The sequence below is a fragment of the Brienomyrus brachyistius genome, chromosome 7 (genome assembly GCF_023856365.1).
Source record: "Brienomyrus brachyistius isolate T26 chromosome 7, BBRACH_0.4, whole genome shotgun sequence".
NCBI classification, from domain to species: Eukaryota; Metazoa; Chordata; class Actinopteri; order Osteoglossiformes; family Mormyridae; genus Brienomyrus; species Brienomyrus brachyistius.
Window position 1 is genome coordinate 26,480,325 of NC_064539.1, and position 17,894 is coordinate 26,498,218.

General features: G+C 42.3%; 2 protein-coding genes and 2 non-coding genes across 6 annotated transcripts; all 4 read right to left on the reverse strand.

Moving 5' to 3' along the window:
* Positions 1-68: 68 nt before the first annotated feature.
* Positions 69-4,728, reverse strand: nop56 (NOP56 ribonucleoprotein homolog). 2 transcript variants are annotated; one of them, XM_049019305.1, is made up of 12 exons: positions 4,635-4,728; positions 3,744-3,833; positions 3,531-3,645; positions 3,163-3,330; positions 2,756-2,954; positions 2,304-2,491; positions 2,068-2,219; positions 1,884-1,984; positions 1,437-1,585; positions 1,082-1,203; positions 720-863; positions 69-498 (listed from the first exon to the last, which is right to left on the reverse strand). In XM_049019305.1, exons 1-12 carry the CDS (start codon positions 4,635-4,637, stop codon positions 307-309), a joined length of 1,623 nt encoding a protein of 540 aa, XP_048875262.1. In that variant the 5' UTR covers positions 4,638-4,728; the 3' UTR covers positions 69-306. The 2 variants fall into 2 exon arrangements, with proteins under 2 accessions (XP_048875262.1, XP_048875261.1); XM_049019304.1 differs by having other exon boundaries at positions 69-501.
* On the reverse strand, positions 560-690 carry LOC125746931 (small nucleolar RNA SNORA42/SNORA80 family). The gene has a single exon (XR_007399107.1). It is a non-coding gene; the product is annotated as a small nucleolar RNA SNORA42/SNORA80 family (small nucleolar RNA).
* Positions 955-1,022, reverse strand: LOC125746928 (small nucleolar RNA SNORD57). Its single transcript, XR_007399104.1, has one exon. It is a non-coding gene; the product is annotated as a small nucleolar RNA SNORD57 (small nucleolar RNA).
* A 5,815-nt stretch (positions 4,729-10,543) lies between the features above and the next one.
* Positions 10,544-17,860, reverse strand: zgc:64106 (uncharacterized protein LOC393348 homolog). 2 transcript variants are annotated; one of them, XM_049019901.1, is made up of 7 exons: positions 17,569-17,860; positions 15,655-15,849; positions 15,064-15,303; positions 14,663-14,752; positions 12,872-13,060; positions 11,858-11,967; positions 10,544-10,972 (listed from the first exon to the last, which is right to left on the reverse strand). In XM_049019901.1, the coding sequence occupies exons 2-7, from the start codon at positions 15,815-15,817 to the stop codon at positions 10,793-10,795; spliced, it is 972 nt and encodes a 323-aa protein (XP_048875858.1). In that variant the 5' UTR covers positions 15,818-15,849; positions 17,569-17,860; the 3' UTR covers positions 10,544-10,792. The 2 variants fall into 2 exon arrangements, with proteins under 2 accessions (XP_048875858.1, XP_048875857.1); XM_049019900.1 differs by lacking the exon at positions 17,569-17,860 and having other exon boundaries at positions 15,655-16,823.
* Between the last annotated feature and the right edge of the window lie 34 nt (positions 17,861-17,894).

The window sequence follows — 17,894 nt, forward strand, 5'->3', positions numbered from 1 at the left end:
CTACACCTAGAACTGCTAGGTACCACCCACACACAACCTAGCGAGAGGAAACACTCCCACATCTGTAGTGTCTTTGAACATTTAATAAAAATTTCAGAGCCAGAAACAAAAAGGCATCGATGAGCATATGAAGGTCAGTCCACAGACAACAGCACCAGCCCACTAATGTAGCATTTAAACCACCTACAGCAAGGCTGTTTCAGTTGACTTTAAAGCAAGGGGCAGGGGGGATAATTACACTTTATACACGATGGCTTGGAACCATGCAGAGGTCACACTGGACTCCCATCACAGTGAATCAGCAGTCTACGAGTTTCCACTCCTATGTTTTCTCTTTTTCTTCTCCGGCTGTGGTGGTTCCTCTACAAGCTCTGCTTCTACCACCTCACTCAGTTTCTTCTTTTTCTTCTTCATCTCAGTGCCATTCGTCACCTCCTCTTCTGTATGCTTCTTTTTCTTCTTCTTCACCACAATATCTGCCTCGGTCTCTTCGTGTTCCTGCTTTAGAGATTGACAGGAGGACATAATCATGGTCATGAAACGTTAAGCAACCAGGTTCAGCTGTTCTACCCCCTTCAGTGAATCAGGCATACGGTCAAATGCCCGTCAATGGTTCGGAGTAGCTTACTCTAGCATGCCGTACACTATGACAGGACCATGGCGTGGGTCCAATCATAAATCATGTCATGCTTAGTGCACCAGAGCAACCCTCTACATACCTCCCCATTGGTCTCGGCATTGTTCACTCCGCCGTCTTCCTCCTCTGCATTAGCAAGGGCTTCCAGCTTTCTTTTTTCACGCTTCTTTCGTTTCTTTTCTTTCTTCTCCAGTTTGCGCTTGATTTCAGCAGCCACTTCACCAGCCTGACAGGGCAATGACATAAGATAAGCACCAAGCATCTTTCCACTTTGATAAACTGACAGGAAGTTATGGGGTTGGGGGGCTGGGACTGCCGCATCAGGCTCATTAAATCAGTAATTCACCTTCATGTCTGAGTCAGGCAAGAATGGTCATCACGCACGGCCAGACACCATGGTTGACAGTTCAAAAACCTGATGCGCTACACGGAATCTGAACCCACCTCGATCACGGCCTCCTTCATCACATCAAGGTTCTTCCGTGGCGTCTCTCCCGTCTCATAGAAGGACAGGCGTTCCTCTACCTGATCCCTCAGCTTGTCCCCAAACACACTGGTGGGCACCTCTGAACACACAGCAAGGGGTTATTATTGTGCCGAGGGCTGGAGACCAGGCACAGGCGCAAAGCTCAGACAATGCTCAGCTTTTGAAAACTCAACACCCACCCAGAAGGTGGAATACTGTTGACGAAAAATAGACATCATTGCAAAAACAGGGGGAATGTCAATGATAACTGAAGGTCTTTTCGCATGACAAAAGGTCACAAACTAGACATCCAGCAGGCGCAACTCCACACACCTGAAAAACAGTCAATGCGCGAGGCGATGGTGCACTTGTTTGCCAGGTAGCGACTGATGCGACCCTTGTTCTTGGCTGCAGCACGGCCGATGAAGGTGGAGTGGAAGATCAACCCATATTTAGGAGTGTTTCCTCGAGTCTTCAAAGCTCTAATGTTAGGCAGGACCCACCATGGTGGTTCATTTGGGATCATCATCATCAGGCTCTAAATATCTACAACTAAGGCTATACACCAAAGCATACATTTCCCATACGTGTCATTTTAAGCCAAACCCCCTCTACCCATGTAAAGTACCTCCTTCCAGTGCTTTGGATGGCTGCTCAGACCTTTGGGCACACAGGGGCATTAAGGATCATCGGGGCATTTCTGCACTCCATCACCCAGACTCAGCCCTGGCCCTGCCATCATTACAGCCACCCCTATTCCCCCAAGAATGGGGGCAGTACCTGAACAGGGCCTTTTCAGCTCCCAGAATCTGCACTGTGGAGGCAGGGTACTTTGCCAGATTGGTCAGGCTGCCGGCGTGGGATATAAGACGAGCCCCAACCTGGACAAGAAAAGGAGGGAGTCAGTGCCGGCTGCAAACACTCAATGGTTCATACAAGGTGTATGGTGGAATGTACCACATACCACTTCTCCAATGAGGGCAGCCAGGTTTGGGGCCACCTGCCCCATCTTCGAGCGCAGATACTCCTGGAGCTCCAGCCTGTACTCTGCTAGGGACACGACCCGGCTGGAGAAGCTCTCGATGTTAATTAGGTCGATGGGGGATATGTCCATACCTGCATGTGAAATCAAAGGGATTCAGTCTACTGGGTCAGCAAAACTGGGCAACGAAAGCTGAGGGACAGGCGACATGCACTCACCCATGGAGCTGCGCGAGGCGTCCAAGATGGCCTGAGCCTTGGCACTATCCATAACCACTTCCTCCAATGCTGCCAAGGACTCTTCGCTAAGCTCCTTGCGGTTGCCGATGAGCCGCGCCAAGCGGCAGTATGTGGTGTTGTCACTCACTATCTTGATAAGTTCTGGGAAGTGGTAGCCGTACCATTCACTGTAGGCAAAAGGAAAAGCGACTTACAACCACCCAGACCAACATAATGCTGCCCCACAAACACAACAGAAGCATGATGTTACTCCCTGTACAGTATCCCAACCCAGTACAGAAGGGTGACCTTTCCCTGGGTGTGGCATTAAGGCAGAATTACTATACCTCCTCTTTCTGTACAGCCAGCCACAATGTGTGCTGTCTGTGGTAAGCATTGGGAGGACTGGTTAGGCACCAGGTCAGGGTGAAGGCCCCAATCAGTATACATACCGTACACGCATGGAGAATGTATTAATGTCTTTGTCCAGCTGGTCCAGAAGAGCAATGGACTGAATGATCATGTTGTCAGCCCTGTTCACATTAAATTTGACTTTGGCTCTGGAATAGCTGTGTCCCAAACCAAGCTGGGCTTTGGAAGCAGCCTGATCAGTCAGGCCTTTCACGAGAGAATGGAAATGCAGACGAATACCTAGGGGGCGGGGGGTTGCAAATGTGAGAAGGGGGCAACATGCACAGGAAGACAGTGTCTACCACATAAGCCTGACTGTTCAGATTTTCAGTATGAACCATCATCAAGATCAGCATTAATCCAAGCATCATTACAGAACAGGCTCTCTTAAGCCCAGCTAACTCTAACTGGAGAATTTAAGCAGAATCAAGTCACTTAGACGCCGTACCTCTCATCAGTTCAGCCACAACACCCCCAGTCTGGATGGAGACCCCAATCTCCTCTTGCAGTGTTGCTCCAATCTTCGAGTCAGAGACACCCAGAAGCACTTTCTTCTTCTTCCCACCAGGGGGCAGGTTAGTCTCAAGAAATAGTTTAAGGTCGGCATGCACAACTCCTATACAGTAAATCAAAACATATGTATCAGAAAAACAATTTCTGCACTTAAGATTAAAGATGTACAGCAGCACTGCTCAGACGTTCAGTGGTATGGTATGTTGACGTCACAACTCATCAGTGGATTGACAGATTGAAACATCATAACATCTGAATCAATAGACCATTTCCATAACTTACATGCATTCGGAGTCACCTCACCTTCAGAAATGGCATTTATGTTTTCCAGAGCAGCTTGAGCAGACTTGAAAGGGAAGAACGCTGCCAGTTTCAGGATATTATTGAGTTTTCCAATATTAAGCACACTGTCTTCTACCTAAAGAGATCCCACAAACAGCAAAATTTAGCCACAGGGAACATCCATGCATTCTCCGGTACACAATCGGGGACTTGGCGACAGGCGGGGTAGGTGACCTGCGGAAGCAGCATGCCGATCTCCTCCATCTCCTTGACGGCGAAGAGCGCGTAGCCCGCAGCGTGCTCGAACAGCACGTGCAGCAGCACCTATGGTGCAGCGATGACACGTAAATACAGCATGTATGTTTCTCCCCAATGTTGTCACATATAATAAACGATCAAAAGAACATTTTCAAAGAAAGCGTATGATGGGTCTCTCAGGGAAAAGGCCCCGTTTTATACGGCGGAAGCGCGCTGAAACCACGTGGCGTCCCAAAATTCAAGTTTTTTTTTTAAAAAACGCACCGAGTGTGCGATTTTAATAACGGCAAAACACTATAATAAAATATCATAAATAATGTCTACAACAAAAGTAAACTTTATTCACATTTACTACAAAAAAAAAAAAAACGACCACGTGGGCCGCCAATGCTGTTGTGGACCGGGTAATATTAAGCAACAGGCTCAGTTTTTAATATAATGTTTAACACATCGTGCAGATTAACTTTGTATTTATGACTGTAATTTTAACAAAACGAATTGAAACGTTTGTTTCGCCAAGATTCTTCTTTCTGACTGAGGCCTAGCTGATCGCTACACGCGCGGTCAGAAATAATGATGTTCAAACTGATTTCTTTTCCCCGAAAACAATATGGTTTAAAATTGGGTTTGTACATTACGGATTAATAATGAAACAGCTTTATTACTATCTGAAGTGTGTAATCACGTTCGCTGGTAGGCCACACAAACACGTTTCAACTATGCAAAAAAAGTATAGCAATTTCAGCCGTTGAAAAGATAATTAAAAAATTATACTTTAGATCCAAGAAAAGTCATACCCATGCACATTACTTGATTCGGATGTACAAAGAATGAAGAAAAAAAGAAAAATAAAGAGAACCCACTTACCATGATTCGCTTTCTGTACGTGCAGCACACAGAACAGACTCTTCACTCCGGATCTCCGTTCTAAAATACCCAACCTCCCCCTGCCCCTCTACTGCGCACCTTTCAAGTATCGCGAGATTTCAATACCATGACCATGGCATAACATGAGATCCGCCTTCTCCACGCTGGATGTGAGTGTACGGGATTACGCTGTGCGTGCACGCTGCAAAGTGGGTCGGAGGTTTGACCGGGAATTCAAGTATGAAGTTTTCGCCAGTCTTTCTATTAACCATGAACTTTATTTTCAGAGATGGAGGCATTTCACATAGAACCTCTGGCTCTGGGACTGGGTGAACGAATTTCCGGCAATTTATTTATTTTATTGTTTGTTTGTTTGTTTTACTTTTTTAAAGGCATAAAGGTGATATACATCAAATGTGCTCTATTTTTATGCTATTTTAACTCTTTTAAGACACGGGTTGCACAAAATTGCTGTAAACTTAGATTTAATAAAGTATAACATAAACAAATAGGACCCCCCCCCCCCCCCCCCCCACACACACACACACACACACACACACTGAGTGTGGTTTTGTGTGCCCTTTCCAAGCCTAGCTGAGTATAAGCAAAGGACCATGCTTGAGGGCAGCCTTTTTGCACTTGCGGTGCATGGTACATCTTTTCTTGAAGCCACAATAGATAAATACACAAGGGTGCCATCCGGATGCTTCCTTCACCCAGCCCCACTCAGAAGGGCTTGGCAGCTCAGGGTCCGGTACTAAAGCTTTGCTCCAGACATTAGCCTGCTAGGTAGCCCGCTTAATGAGTTACTCTGGTGCAGCCTTTGTGGGTGGGATGTTCTCCAGAGCTTTGGATTTACGAGTGAAGAGCTGTTTTCTATATTCAGATAATGTAATAATGTTGCATTATAAAATTATAATGTAGTATATACATTTGTTACATTTTGTTGAGTTATTGCAAAATATGGCATAATTACATAATGCATGCCCTCTTTGTGAGCTTCTCACTCAAACAGTATGCTAGATGAAGCACTCATTTTTTTTCCCTGTCATTTATGACTTCTTAGACCATGTGCATTTAGTATCCATATGTATTACTATTACAGGAGTGTCAGAATCGCCTCATTTCACCATAGGGGCAGTTTAAGAAGTTTTACATTTATGAAGGAACCTACAAGAGAGTGCATTGTTTTTAGATTTTTCCATGAAGGAAGCAAGACATCAGAATGGTCATCCAAGCGATCTTCAGTACTTGATAGTATGCTCCTTTTACTGAAATAAGTCTATCTGGCAATTGTGAAACCATGAACTGTGTCATATTTGTGTATTTGTTACATTTCTATGGCAGTAAAGTGTATGACAGCTCATTCCTTACAAAATCCAGAAGGAGTTCATCAACAACACCAAATTTTTGTCAGATCATCTTCAGATGTTGTAATTAATTAATCAACCTCTCTGCAAAACCCCAGCTTACTGAGGTTTGGTGGAATACTGGCAACAAACTAGTACCAGTCTGAGAACCAAGCATTGGGCACCCCAACTGTAAAGGATGTTACCACACCTAAGTAGCAGGAAAACATGAAGTGGCCAAACAGGTGGTCCCTCTGGTGGATAAAATGTGATTCAGTGCTGTACAAGGTGTCCATCCATTTGTGAGAATGTAGGCAATGGTCCTAATGGATGCCCCTCCATTGGAGAAAATGTTATGTAGTGTCATACAAAGTGCCCTTACAAGTGAGTAAACTTGAGGTGCCCTCTTGGTACCTTTCTGCTGGAAAAAAACTAATGAAGTGCCCTCTGGGGTACCTCTCCAAATGAACAAACATGATGAAGAGCCCTTGGGATTGAGAGAAAAATCTTGGATGGGTGCCCTTCCAGTGATAAAAAGGAGATATGGTGCCCACTATGGCACAGCATGCCATTCTACTGGGGTTTGTGCCCCTGCCCTTCGAACAGCATGAGTCCCATCACTGGGTTTGCCTATCTGCCCCACTTAAGAGTACAGAGGCAGAGAGATAAAACTATGGTGCCTTTTTGCCGCTAGATGGTGCTGTGGTAGCGCTTCTGCCACTTTGGGCTGAAAATGCCGACGGGAACAGCGAAGAACCTACAGACATGACGGAGAATAAACAGTGGAATGAAAGAAAACGATGTTCAGAGATCAGATGTAAAAATGGTATAAAGTCACAGTATAAAGCTTGCCTTTCACCGTTTCCCCAAAGACCCTCACACGAGAAGCTATGCTAGCACTAAAATTGGTTTCAATTTATATGGATATGCCACAAAGTTACAATGGGCCATACTTAGTTATTTCGGCGGTAACGTCTTTTTTTCTATAATGGTGGCTTTGGTAAAAGGACACATTGGTGCACAATCCATACATCAAAGCATCAACTTTTGCTTAAAGGCTTACCACGGTGTCTTAAATTCAGTTTTATTAAGATTATGCCTTAAATATATAGTACTAAGCTTTACACCTACCTTGCAATGTTCTGAATAACAAAAGATTACTTTTGTTAAAAAATGAGCCTTCAAAAATGCTTGAGACTACATAGTCTGCCTTTAGTCTAAACTTTCTCCCACAGTTTTAGAATTAATGTACCATTTCTCATCTTCCTCTTAGCAGTTTTTTTTTATTGAAATTGGTTTGTGGCCTACAAATTAAATGAATAATAAAAATAATACTAACAAATAATAAAGGAGAATTAGGACAATCACAACTGGGGACATATTCGCAAATCAGGATGACAGGGATTTGGATCAAAATGCCTGTAACTATAGCAAACCTCTCATTTGGATTCGTTAGTAATTGGCCCATTGAAAACAGTACGTGTTTGTGCAATAGAATAGCAATTCGTCTTGAAGGATTATTAAAGCCAGAGTGAAAGATCTATCCACCCCAAGGTTTATGCAGTCCAAAATGATCATATAAGTGCAGGTAAGTTTCCTGAAGGAAGTCAATATCCGTTTTCAGATATTTTAAATGAGAAGAACACCGGTTCTTTTGAAAGGTCCACCTTGACCCTTAACATTCCAGCTTATAAAATTGAGGGATGCTAAATAATTTACCTTGCCTACATCAGTCATTGTGCTTGGGCCAAAACAATAGAAAATAGAAAGTATGTTCGAGCCAGATTGAATACCAGGAGCAAGGGAGATGGAACACTCGCGCTGTAGGAAAGTGCACAAAAAAAGGGAAGAATCCTCCCAGGAAAGAAAAAAGCAATGTGGTTAATATTATATACCTCCAGTTAGTTGTGTGGGGTTGGCTTCCGCTAAAACATGTAACGACCACACCCTTCATCAGCGAGACACACACTAGGAACAGGGCACACATGAATTAATGTCAGGATGCCCATACATTAAAACAGGGCAGAAGCATAAAAGATTCCCTTTTACTACATTTAAAACAAAGCGTAGACCGAAGTACTACACTGGCTCAGGGGCGCCGCTAGCAATTTTGGGCCCTATGACAAAATATGAGGTTGGGCCCCCCTACCACACCCATTCAGATCTCTGGGGGCCCCTAAAGGGCGTGGGCCCTTAGAATTGTCCCAACTTTCCCCCCCTTAGCGGCGCCCCTGCACTGGCTGGCCTAAAAAACTCACATTTCCCTTAGATTGCCTTTAGCTTTGGTTATGGTGCAGATGATTCATCGTTTCCACCGGCTTATGCAACATTTTTTTCCATCCAAATTTGCCTTCCTTTCTCATCGAGATCTTGTATTGATGGTAGGTTAGCTGAACCACTCCGTAACGTCCTCTTCAGCACGTCTCAAAGACTTTCTATGGGGTTAAGGTCAAGACTGTGGTGGCCAGTTCATGTGTGAAAATGATTCTTCATGCTCCCTGAACTGCTATTTGACAATTCAAGCCAGATGAATCTTGGCATTATCATCCCGGAATATGCCCGTGCCGTTAGGAAAGAAAAAGTCCATTGATGGGAAAACCCGGCCATTCACTGGATTCAGGTACTCAGCTGACTTCACTTTATTACTGCATAACATTGCTGAGCTGTAATAATGATTCAGTCATCGGCTCTTAAGTAGTTGCTGATTTAAATTCAAACAATGACCTTTTTTTGCCCAGGTAATGTGTTTCCCAGTGATCTGTATCAGGAAATGCAGTGCTCACAGAAAGTCTTGGGATGCTTGGTTAATTCAGTAAAAATATTACAAATTTCTTGGTTTTGTAACAAAAACCATTACTCCATTTATTTACAAAGAAACATATATCACCTTAGAAACAACCAAAGCAAATGACAGTTGTAAGAGAATTGTCCTGAGTTAAAAGGTTCATTGTGGAGCAGTTTCTTTGGGTGCTTTTTAATTAGTGACTGTCATAAATGGGTGAGATGCAGGACATGGGAGCAAAAAGGGGTTTTATGAAACTCAAACAGCAAGAAATAAGATCACGACGGACCCAAATGGAGAATGGTAGGCAGGACTTTGCAGGCAGGACTTGACATACTCCCTCTCCCACCAAAAAAAAGTGTGCCCTCCATCCAGGGACAGCGAGGCGGCCGCCAGCTGGGTGTCAGGGGAGGGCGGGCACTAGCTGGACAGCAGGGTACAGCGCGGATCCAATGAGACACCTGGAGGTGAGCGAGGTGAGCGAGGTGAGGCCGGGACACCTGGAGGTGAGCGAGGTGAGCGAGGTGAGGCCGGGACACCTGGAGGTGAGCGAGGTGAGCGAGGTGAGCGAGGTGAGGCCGGGACACCTGGAGGTGCCCTTTCCTATTTTCACCTATATACATCCATACATCTAAAAACAAGCATTAAAATGAGCTAATCACGTTTGTGAATATGAATAACTGCTTACTAATAGGCCCATTAAAAAATGCCTCAGAATAACCTGTAAATGGTCTCGCATATCAAATAAGGGGAGTGGTTGATTGTGTATAGGACGCAGCTTCAAAGGAGCAGTTCTTACCAATTACTTGAGCATAACACCGGCCTGGCTTCATGATCACAGGCCTGGCTTCATGCCATGGCAGTAAGAGCAAGGAATGACAGCAAAATACATGATGCTTCATGTGGAGACCAAGCTGATGAAAGCCAGCTGTTCTCCTCTGCTGTGTGGGTATGATTTCTTTCATTCATGCTCTCAGCTTCCTGTTTTTGTGATTGTGGTAAACATGGTATTTATGTTTCAGATGTTGCTATGGGGGTGGCAGTATGGCTCAGAGGATACCGCTGTTGCTTTACAGATCCAGTGTGTGTGTGTGTGTGTGTGTGTGTGGGGGGGGGGGTGATTGAATAGCTTACTGAGCTCTCTGTGACTCTGTACCAGATAATGGATTGAAAGATACATTTTTATTTATTTATTATATAACACTTTACTTAAAAGTTATTGTACTATGGCTATGTTTATAATACTTATAATGCATTATAATGCATTGATAAAATATTGTAAACATGGCCATAACCATTTATAAGAAATCATAACACATTATAGTAATGTGTATAATGCATTATGAATGATCTATGTTTTCATCTATAATGCAGCACAAAGCATCCTTAATTCTTATACTGATCATGATAATGCATCACGAAGGTATTTATAGTGCATTATAGATGAGAGCTTCATAAAGCATTCATAATGAATGAGAAACATGGCTATAACGTGTTATGCCTTTTTTGAAATGTTTATAGCATTGTTTATAATACTTTATCCATCCATCCTCCAAACTGCTTATCCTAGTGGGTTTCGGGGGGTCCGGAGCCTATCCCGGAAGCAATGTGGTTGTGTGTGCTAACTACTGCACCACCATGCCGCCCCCTGTAATACTTTATGAATGTATTATAATGCATTATGAAGGTATCTATAATGCATTATAGAAGAGGGCTTCATAGAAAATGTTACGTTTTATTTTTTTGTGACTTATGATTTGCAAAATTCCATGATTTCTTTTTTATTTAAATTTAGTACTTTTTAATTATATTTTATCCGTTTCCATATTATGAAGTGATGTAATTGATATATGGTTATGATTAATGGTCATTGAAGCTAACTTTTTCGTTAGCTGCGCCCACTGTATTTGACAAACAGCGTAAGAATTACAGCAGGATATTTAGTCCTTGATGCATTGTCCTGGTAAAAAACAGCTTAATTTCAATTAAATGAAATGAAAAACACCTATCCTCTTTACTCTGGATGTTCACAGCTTCGAGGTCAGTCTCTCGCAAAACTCAAACGATTTCTCTGCCAGAGCTGGATCCCGGGCCAAAGGGGAGGGAAGAACAAGTGAGCAGTTGCTGTCAAAGTATTTCCCAGTGATGTTATCGGTCTCCTCGGCCACAGCGCAGTAGATGATGCTGACTGCCCCCTCCTCCGCAGACTGAGGACGACAAACCAGAAAACTGTCAAATACAAACTTAATAGCTTGGGTCAGCCAGTCCTTTCAGGAATTTGGGGTTAATGGCCTTTACTCACAGGATGTAAGCCAGCAACTGTTCAGTTGCTATCATGGTGTCTTACTGACCCACACATTTCCCTAATTTAAAACAATATTTGACCACATACACACTGAGTAAAACATTCAGAAATGTGTTTCAGTACGGAATCAATCTAAATCTATTGTGAGGGCTGGATTTTAATGACTAGATCCATGATAATATTACCAACACCAGTTCCTTAACATATTAACCAGATATTCTTCTTAAAATAGGTTCCGATTGTAAAACCGTATAAAACGGAAAGTATTCCCTTCACGTTCAATGGGATAAATTACTACTCTTTACCAATCAGCTTGCTCAAAAATCAACCTAAATAGTACAACCAATACTAAGAATGCTTATTTTGTGCTGTGTAAAGTGTGTCATAGAAAAGCAGGTTATTAATTGTTCAGGATCAAACAAGCTGAAACTAATGTTAAACATTCAGAATTCAAAATCTATTTAAACAGACTGTTTAATGGTTTTTCAGTCCAAAACACAGTGAAATAATGACGTTATCAGTCTTGTCCTCCAATTCCTGAATGCTTTTTGAGTAAGAATGACTTTTCATACAATCTCAGCATATAACTCATTCTCTCTCATCAGATTAAATCACTTTTTTTTATTAAAATTATGGAGATTTTTTCTAGAAGAACTGTTCTAGGTGTTGCTTTTAAAGGTAACAGATAAAAAGAATAACTAGAAAATATATGACAGTTAATATAGCAAAGGTTTCCTGATACTTTTGACTTCGCCTTAAAGGAGTACGCCAACACTATCTCGGTTACCTTGAAAAAGAAGATTCCTATTATATTGAAGATGAGCCTGATAAGCCAGTGGTAGTATCTCATCACGTCCGTCTTTACTACACCAGGGTGCAGGGAGTTCACCGTCACGCCTGATTCAAACAGGACACAAACACACCGGACAGTGTAAGTACCTTTCAACAGCACATTAAAGCACACAGGCCATCTAAAGCTTCCAGAATTACTCTTTTTCTATTATTCTCCAGTGAGGGACACAGAGTTTAAAGTCAGTCAATGATCGGAAACAGACAATAGATGGACAGGGAGGAGATAACTTTTGTGAAAAACAAAATTAAACTGGGGAGAAAAAACAGCATACACAGACATGCATATACATTTGTTTTTTCTTAATTTTTTATCTCCATGGAAAACAAGAAGTTTATGGTCGTGGCCTGGGGTGAGGTCAAAAAATAAGCAATACAGGCATTTTGGATAAAAGGCAGCTGGAACACATCAGTTTTCAAAGAATAACAAGCAATAAATAATCTGCTGGGAAGATCTACACCAGATTTAACTTTTTTAAAGTTTCACGCTCCCTGGCACAACTAAGTAATCAGTATCTGCTTCCTTTCTGCATTTTAAGCGATGCCCTAGTGCTCTGTTCTCTATCAGCTGCTAATAAAATACTGTTAAACTTCAAGGATTGCCCTAATTGCCGATGCAGACATCAGCTTTTATAAATAACACATAACACAGTCTTCAACTGTGTGTAGCCATGTTTGCAAATCAATGAAACAATATTTCAGAATCATTTTACCTTTAATATCGTCTTTTGGATCCTACAATTTTCTGGACACTGGCACAGAACCCCTAACCTGCTGAGCTGAACACCACACAACATTTGTAGAAGGTACACTTATGTTGTGAAAAAACTCTAGCGGACAATATGTCTTCCTGAGTCATCACATACAAGATATGTGATGATAGCCCCAAACAGTCCAGATATTGCCATTGACAGTCATGAGTGCACACAGATACTCATTCGGCTGTGGATACCTGTGCCCTGAAGCCTCTGCGCTAGCTCCTTAGCCCACAAAATGTTGTGTAGCTTGGTATGGTTGTAGGTGCTGTCCATTCCACGGGTCAAGCTGTTCCCATGGAAGTGTGCAAAGTCGACCTGGCCTTTCCAGTGGTTGATTGAGGACACGTTGACAATGCGTGCAGGAGCAGAACGCTTCATTAGGTCTTCGAAGCAGAAAGAGTAACAGATAATTAATAGGGGAGTTAAAAACAAGACAATGGGGACTGCAAAAATGTAAAGTTAAGCCGTAGATAGGATAGACATGGTGGCTTTGGGGCTATCGCTTGTGACTGCATAAATGTAACACTAAGCCATAGATAGACATGGTGGCTTAGGGGCTATCGCTTGTGACTGCATAAATGTAACACTAAGCCATAGATAGACATGGTGGCTTAGGGGCTATCGCTTGTGACTGCATAAATGTAACACTAAGCCATAGATAGACATGGTGGCTTTGGGGCTATCGCTTGTGACTGCATAAATGTAACACTAAGCCATAGATAGACATGGTGGCTTTGGGGCTATCGCTTGTGACTGCATAAATGTAACACTAAGCCATAGATAGACATGGTGGCTTAGGGGCTATCGCTTGTGACTGCATAAATGTAACACTAAGCCATAGATAGACATGGTGGCTTAGGGGCTATCGCTTGTGACTGCATAAATGTAACACTAAGCCATAGATAGACATGGTGGCTTTGGGGCTATCGCTTGTGACTGCATAAATGTAACACTAAGCCATAGATAGACATGGTGGCTTAGGGGCTATCGCTTGTGACTGCATAAATGTAACACTAAGCCATAGATAGACATGGTGGCTTTGGGGCTATCACGTGTGACTGCAAAAATGTAAAGTTAAGCCGTAGATAGGATAGACATGGTGGCTTTGGGGCTATCACTTATGATTGCATAAATGTAACACTAAGCCATAGATAGACATGGTGGCTTAGGGGCTATCGCTTGTGACTGCATAAATGTAACACTAAGCCATAGATAGACATGGTGGCTTAGGGGCTATCGCTTGTGACTGCATAAATGTAACACTAAGCCATAGATAGACATGGTGGCTTAGGGGCTATCGCTTGTGACTGCATAAATGTAACACTAAGCCATAGATAGACATGGTGGCTTAGGGGCTATCGCTTGTGACTGCATAAATGTAACACTAAGCCATAGATAGACATGGTGGCTTAGGGGCTATCGCTTGTGACTGCATAAATGTAACACTAAGCCATAGATAGACATGGTGGCTTTGGGGCTATCGCTTGTGACTGCATAAATGTAACACTAAGCCATAGATAGACATGGTGGCTTAGGGGCTATCGCTTGTGACTGCATAAATGTAACACTAAGCCATAGATAGACATGGTGGCTTAGGGGCTATCGCTTGTGACTGCATAAATGTAACACTAAGCCATAGATAGACATGGTGGCTTTGGGGCTATCGCTTGTGACTGCATAAATGTAACACTAAGCCATAGATAGACATGGTGGCTTTGGGGCTATCGCTTGTGACTGCATAAATGTAACACTAAGCCATAGATAGACATGGTGGCTTTGGGGCTATCCCTTGTGACTGCATAAATGTAACACTAAGCCATAGACATTACTGTAGTCTCACAACTCCGAGGTTGTGAGTGTGTCTCCTGGCCCAGGCTCAGTGTTTGCGCCGTTTGCTTGTACTCAAGCACCGCTAATGCTAGCAGACGACACTTGGCGTACTTCCAGTGAAAACACAGGAAGGAAAGATTGACATAATTGCTGACCTAGGAGCAGGTTTGTGAGCAGGAAGGGTCCCACATGGTTTGTAGCGAAGGTCACTTCCAGCCCATCTGCCGTGATCCTCCTAGGCAAACCTGTGGATGAATAAATATGTCAGCATGGTCCTGAGTGCACTGTGGTCTCTACCACACATCACTATGCCACAAAAATATTTTCTTTTAGGATAACATACACAGCCTCTGCTAAATTAAAGCCTAAAGCAATCTACAATCACCAGCCTTTCACAGAATGTAGCCCTCCAAGAACTGCCGCTGCGATACTCCATAACCCCACAACACACGCATTCATGCACAGTCAAAATAAAAAACAGTTCTATTTTATTTTTATTAGCAGCCCCGGGTGCTTCAGTCTTTCACTTTATTTCGCTAGGAACTCAAAAATGTACCAGAAGCCCCGGCGTTGTTCACCAAAATGTGCAGCTGCTTCTCCTCTCGCAGGAAGTCTTCGGCAAACTGCCGAACGGACTGCAGAGATGAAGTGTCCAGCAGGCGCAGATGCACATTCTGGTTGCCGCTTAGGCGACGGATGTCGTGCATTGCCGCTGTTCCACGCTCCTTGCTGCGACATGCGAGGATTACATGCGCGCCGCGCCGGGCAAAGTCCAGTGCTACGAATTTCCCTATTCCTACCGCAGGACAGAAATAATGATTATTTTATTATATATATATATATATATATATATATATATATATATATATATATATATATATATATATATATTTTTTTTTTAAAGGAACAGAAAAAAAGTTTAAGCAGTTCCAAAAAACAATTTTTGCAATAATAAATTCAAACTGTAGTACTATTTGATCAGGATTTTATTTTTTAGCATTAATACACAGGATAGTATTCTTTATAGGTTACATTAGATTAATTTCAAAATTTTGTCGAGCTATACCAAGCCCGTGACCAGGATACGCTGTGGGTGGATAGATTTCCCAAAAGCAAGGTAATTAAGCGGAATAAGCCATGCACTTACCGGTGTTGGATCCTGTGACAATGACCGTCTTGCCTTTGAGCTGCACTGGACAGTCCCGGGGGTCCCAGCGCGCCCTCCGCTGCACCCAAACCACCAGCCCCAGTATTAGGCTGGAAACTGCCCATAATGGGCTTGAAAATATCTCACTCCAGTTCCAATTCATTTGATAGCTTCGAAAAACACAGCTCAAATAGCCTGTTAAATAAAATAATACTATTTACACAAATGCGAAAAGCAAAACCAGCGAGAAGGTATCATTAACCTCCACGGCGGAATGTCAACGGCAAAGGTTGTACTTTAGAACAAAAGTTTATATCCTCTAGGTCCTAAAGTTAAAGGTAGAAAAAAACATACTGTCGGATTATTACATATATTAAACCAACGTGCTAAATATATAAATCTTGCAAATCTAGTTTACTTATTTATACACAAACAAAAAGCCTCCACGATTATTCAACTCTTGGTAATACAAGGTTGACTTCTTTTATGAGACACAGACTGCGTGGGAGTGTCTAACTTTCCGAACAAAATTTACTAAGTACGGAAACTTAGTATGTAACCATCTGTGATTAGCCCCGCGCAGTCGGCAACAAGCTGGAGTATATACAGCCTTTGTAATTAAATACCAAAAACTACACACTAAAGTATGTCGCGTGATATTCTCACATTTCTGGTTAAATATTAATTAATTTTGCTCAAATTTATAATGATGGTTTCTATGCATTATTTTGTTTATGCCGAGCCTACCAATCTGCACTTTAAATTTAACGTCGCTAATAGTTAAAGTAGAAAACACTAGAAACCCAACCACTTAAAACATTCCGTTTGACTGGATCGGTGGGTTTCTGACAGTCACGGTATGTTGTTGCGAAAAATAGAAGCTTTATTCTGGAAAGACTGCCTCTGTTGCAAAGAGGAATTAAGTTAAACTGGTTTTTCGCCTTTATTAGTGATCTCCCTTTTATTTCTGAACCAGTCAGCTAAGCAACATAAGACAGTGTCTGTTACTAAATGCCGAAACATTTACAGTAACTTTAAATGTCAGTTTACAGTCCTGTGTTCCCTGAATATTATAATTAAATACCAAAAACTACATGCGTTGCATACATAAAACTACTGATGTTGTGGTTGCAAAAACGTTGGAATTAGAGTTTGGATTTCTGCATGAATGGCATTATAAAATGCAATTTCATCATTAAAATATAATAGCAGTCTTGCGTTTGTAAATGTTTATTGACTAAACGGTTGAATCCACATCATTGATGGAAACGTTGTGTAAACCTTTTGCTTAGGGCATACTCAGACTATAGGTCAGGTTGTCTTGTACCAGTGCAACTGTCCCCTCTACCCTTTCCCACACTGGTCTGCGCTCACATTGCACTTAACGTTGTGTGCCCAAGCATGGACAAGTATATCATGCCTGGGCAAGGTATGGAGCAATCCCACAGGTCAAACTGGACTTTGGGTGCCAAATGTGCTTGGGCACAGTACAGATGGCCCAGTGTGAGTACATCCTTAGCTTTATTTTAGCTTAGCTTGATTTTGAAAATTAGTGAAAAATACTTGTGGTAAAAAAAAAAAAAAAAAAATGCACCAACAAACATGTCTGTATCTTTCATTAAGGACACTGAGGTCACTGTATTCCTGTAATTCCAATAACCACACTGCATTGTGGGGCACACCTAGGATGGTCTAACACTCTCAGCCTTGGTATTTCAAAATTCTTGCCAACGAGGGACATGTAGTCATGTAGTTCAGAGGTTCTCAGTCCAGGTCCTGGAGGAACTCCCAGTCAAAATGTTTTCATTCCAACATAGGAGAAACAAACCCCAGACATAGGTAGAGATGACAGCTGATGCCACAGTAACAAAAACAAGAAAACCAAACTGCAGCTAATTATAAAATATAGATTACCTCTGACCTGGGGCCTGTATCATGAAGTCGGATTCCTTACTTAGCTGGATAACTTTGAGGATAAGTAGCAGTAACTCTTGCTTTTTGATGTCACGATGCTGGTTCTCTTCTTAGTGGGACACATCACCACTGTAACTCATGCTATAGAGCAAAATTTCTCCAGGGCAGGTTACCCTTCAGGATCATGGATCTCGAACAGTGCTTGGACCAATCAAAATGAACCTACCAAGGCTGGAGGTGTGATGTAACAGAATAAAACACCAACCAATCCTATCGGAATTAATATAGTTAAAAAAGTAAACTTGTTTTCCCTCCTTTCTTGAATA

Excerpts from the sequence above, each read along its gene's own strand:
- nop56 (XM_049019304.1), bottom strand. Across the intron at positions 3,646-3,743 it reads TCGGCATGCTGCTTCCGCAG|GTAGAAGACAGTGTGCTTAA; the intron begins GTCACCTACCCC and ends GGATCTCTTTAG. Across the intron at positions 1,204-1,436 it reads GCGCATTGACTGTTTTTCAG|AGGTGCCCACCAGTGTGTTT; the intron begins GTGTGTGGAGTT and ends CTGTGTGTTCAG.
- zgc:64106 (XM_049019901.1), bottom strand. The coding sequence starts at position 15,817 with ATGAATTGGAACTGGAGTGAGATATTTTCAAGCCCATTATGGGCAGTT. Across the intron at positions 13,061-14,662 it reads GCTCACAAACCTGCTCCTAG|ACCTAATGAAGCGTTCTGCT; the intron begins GTCAGCAATTAT and ends TCTGCTTCGAAG. Across the intron at positions 11,968-12,871 it reads GCAGAGGCTTCAGGGCACAG|GCGTGACGGTGAACTCCCTG; the intron begins GTATCCACAGCC and ends TGTTTGAATCAG.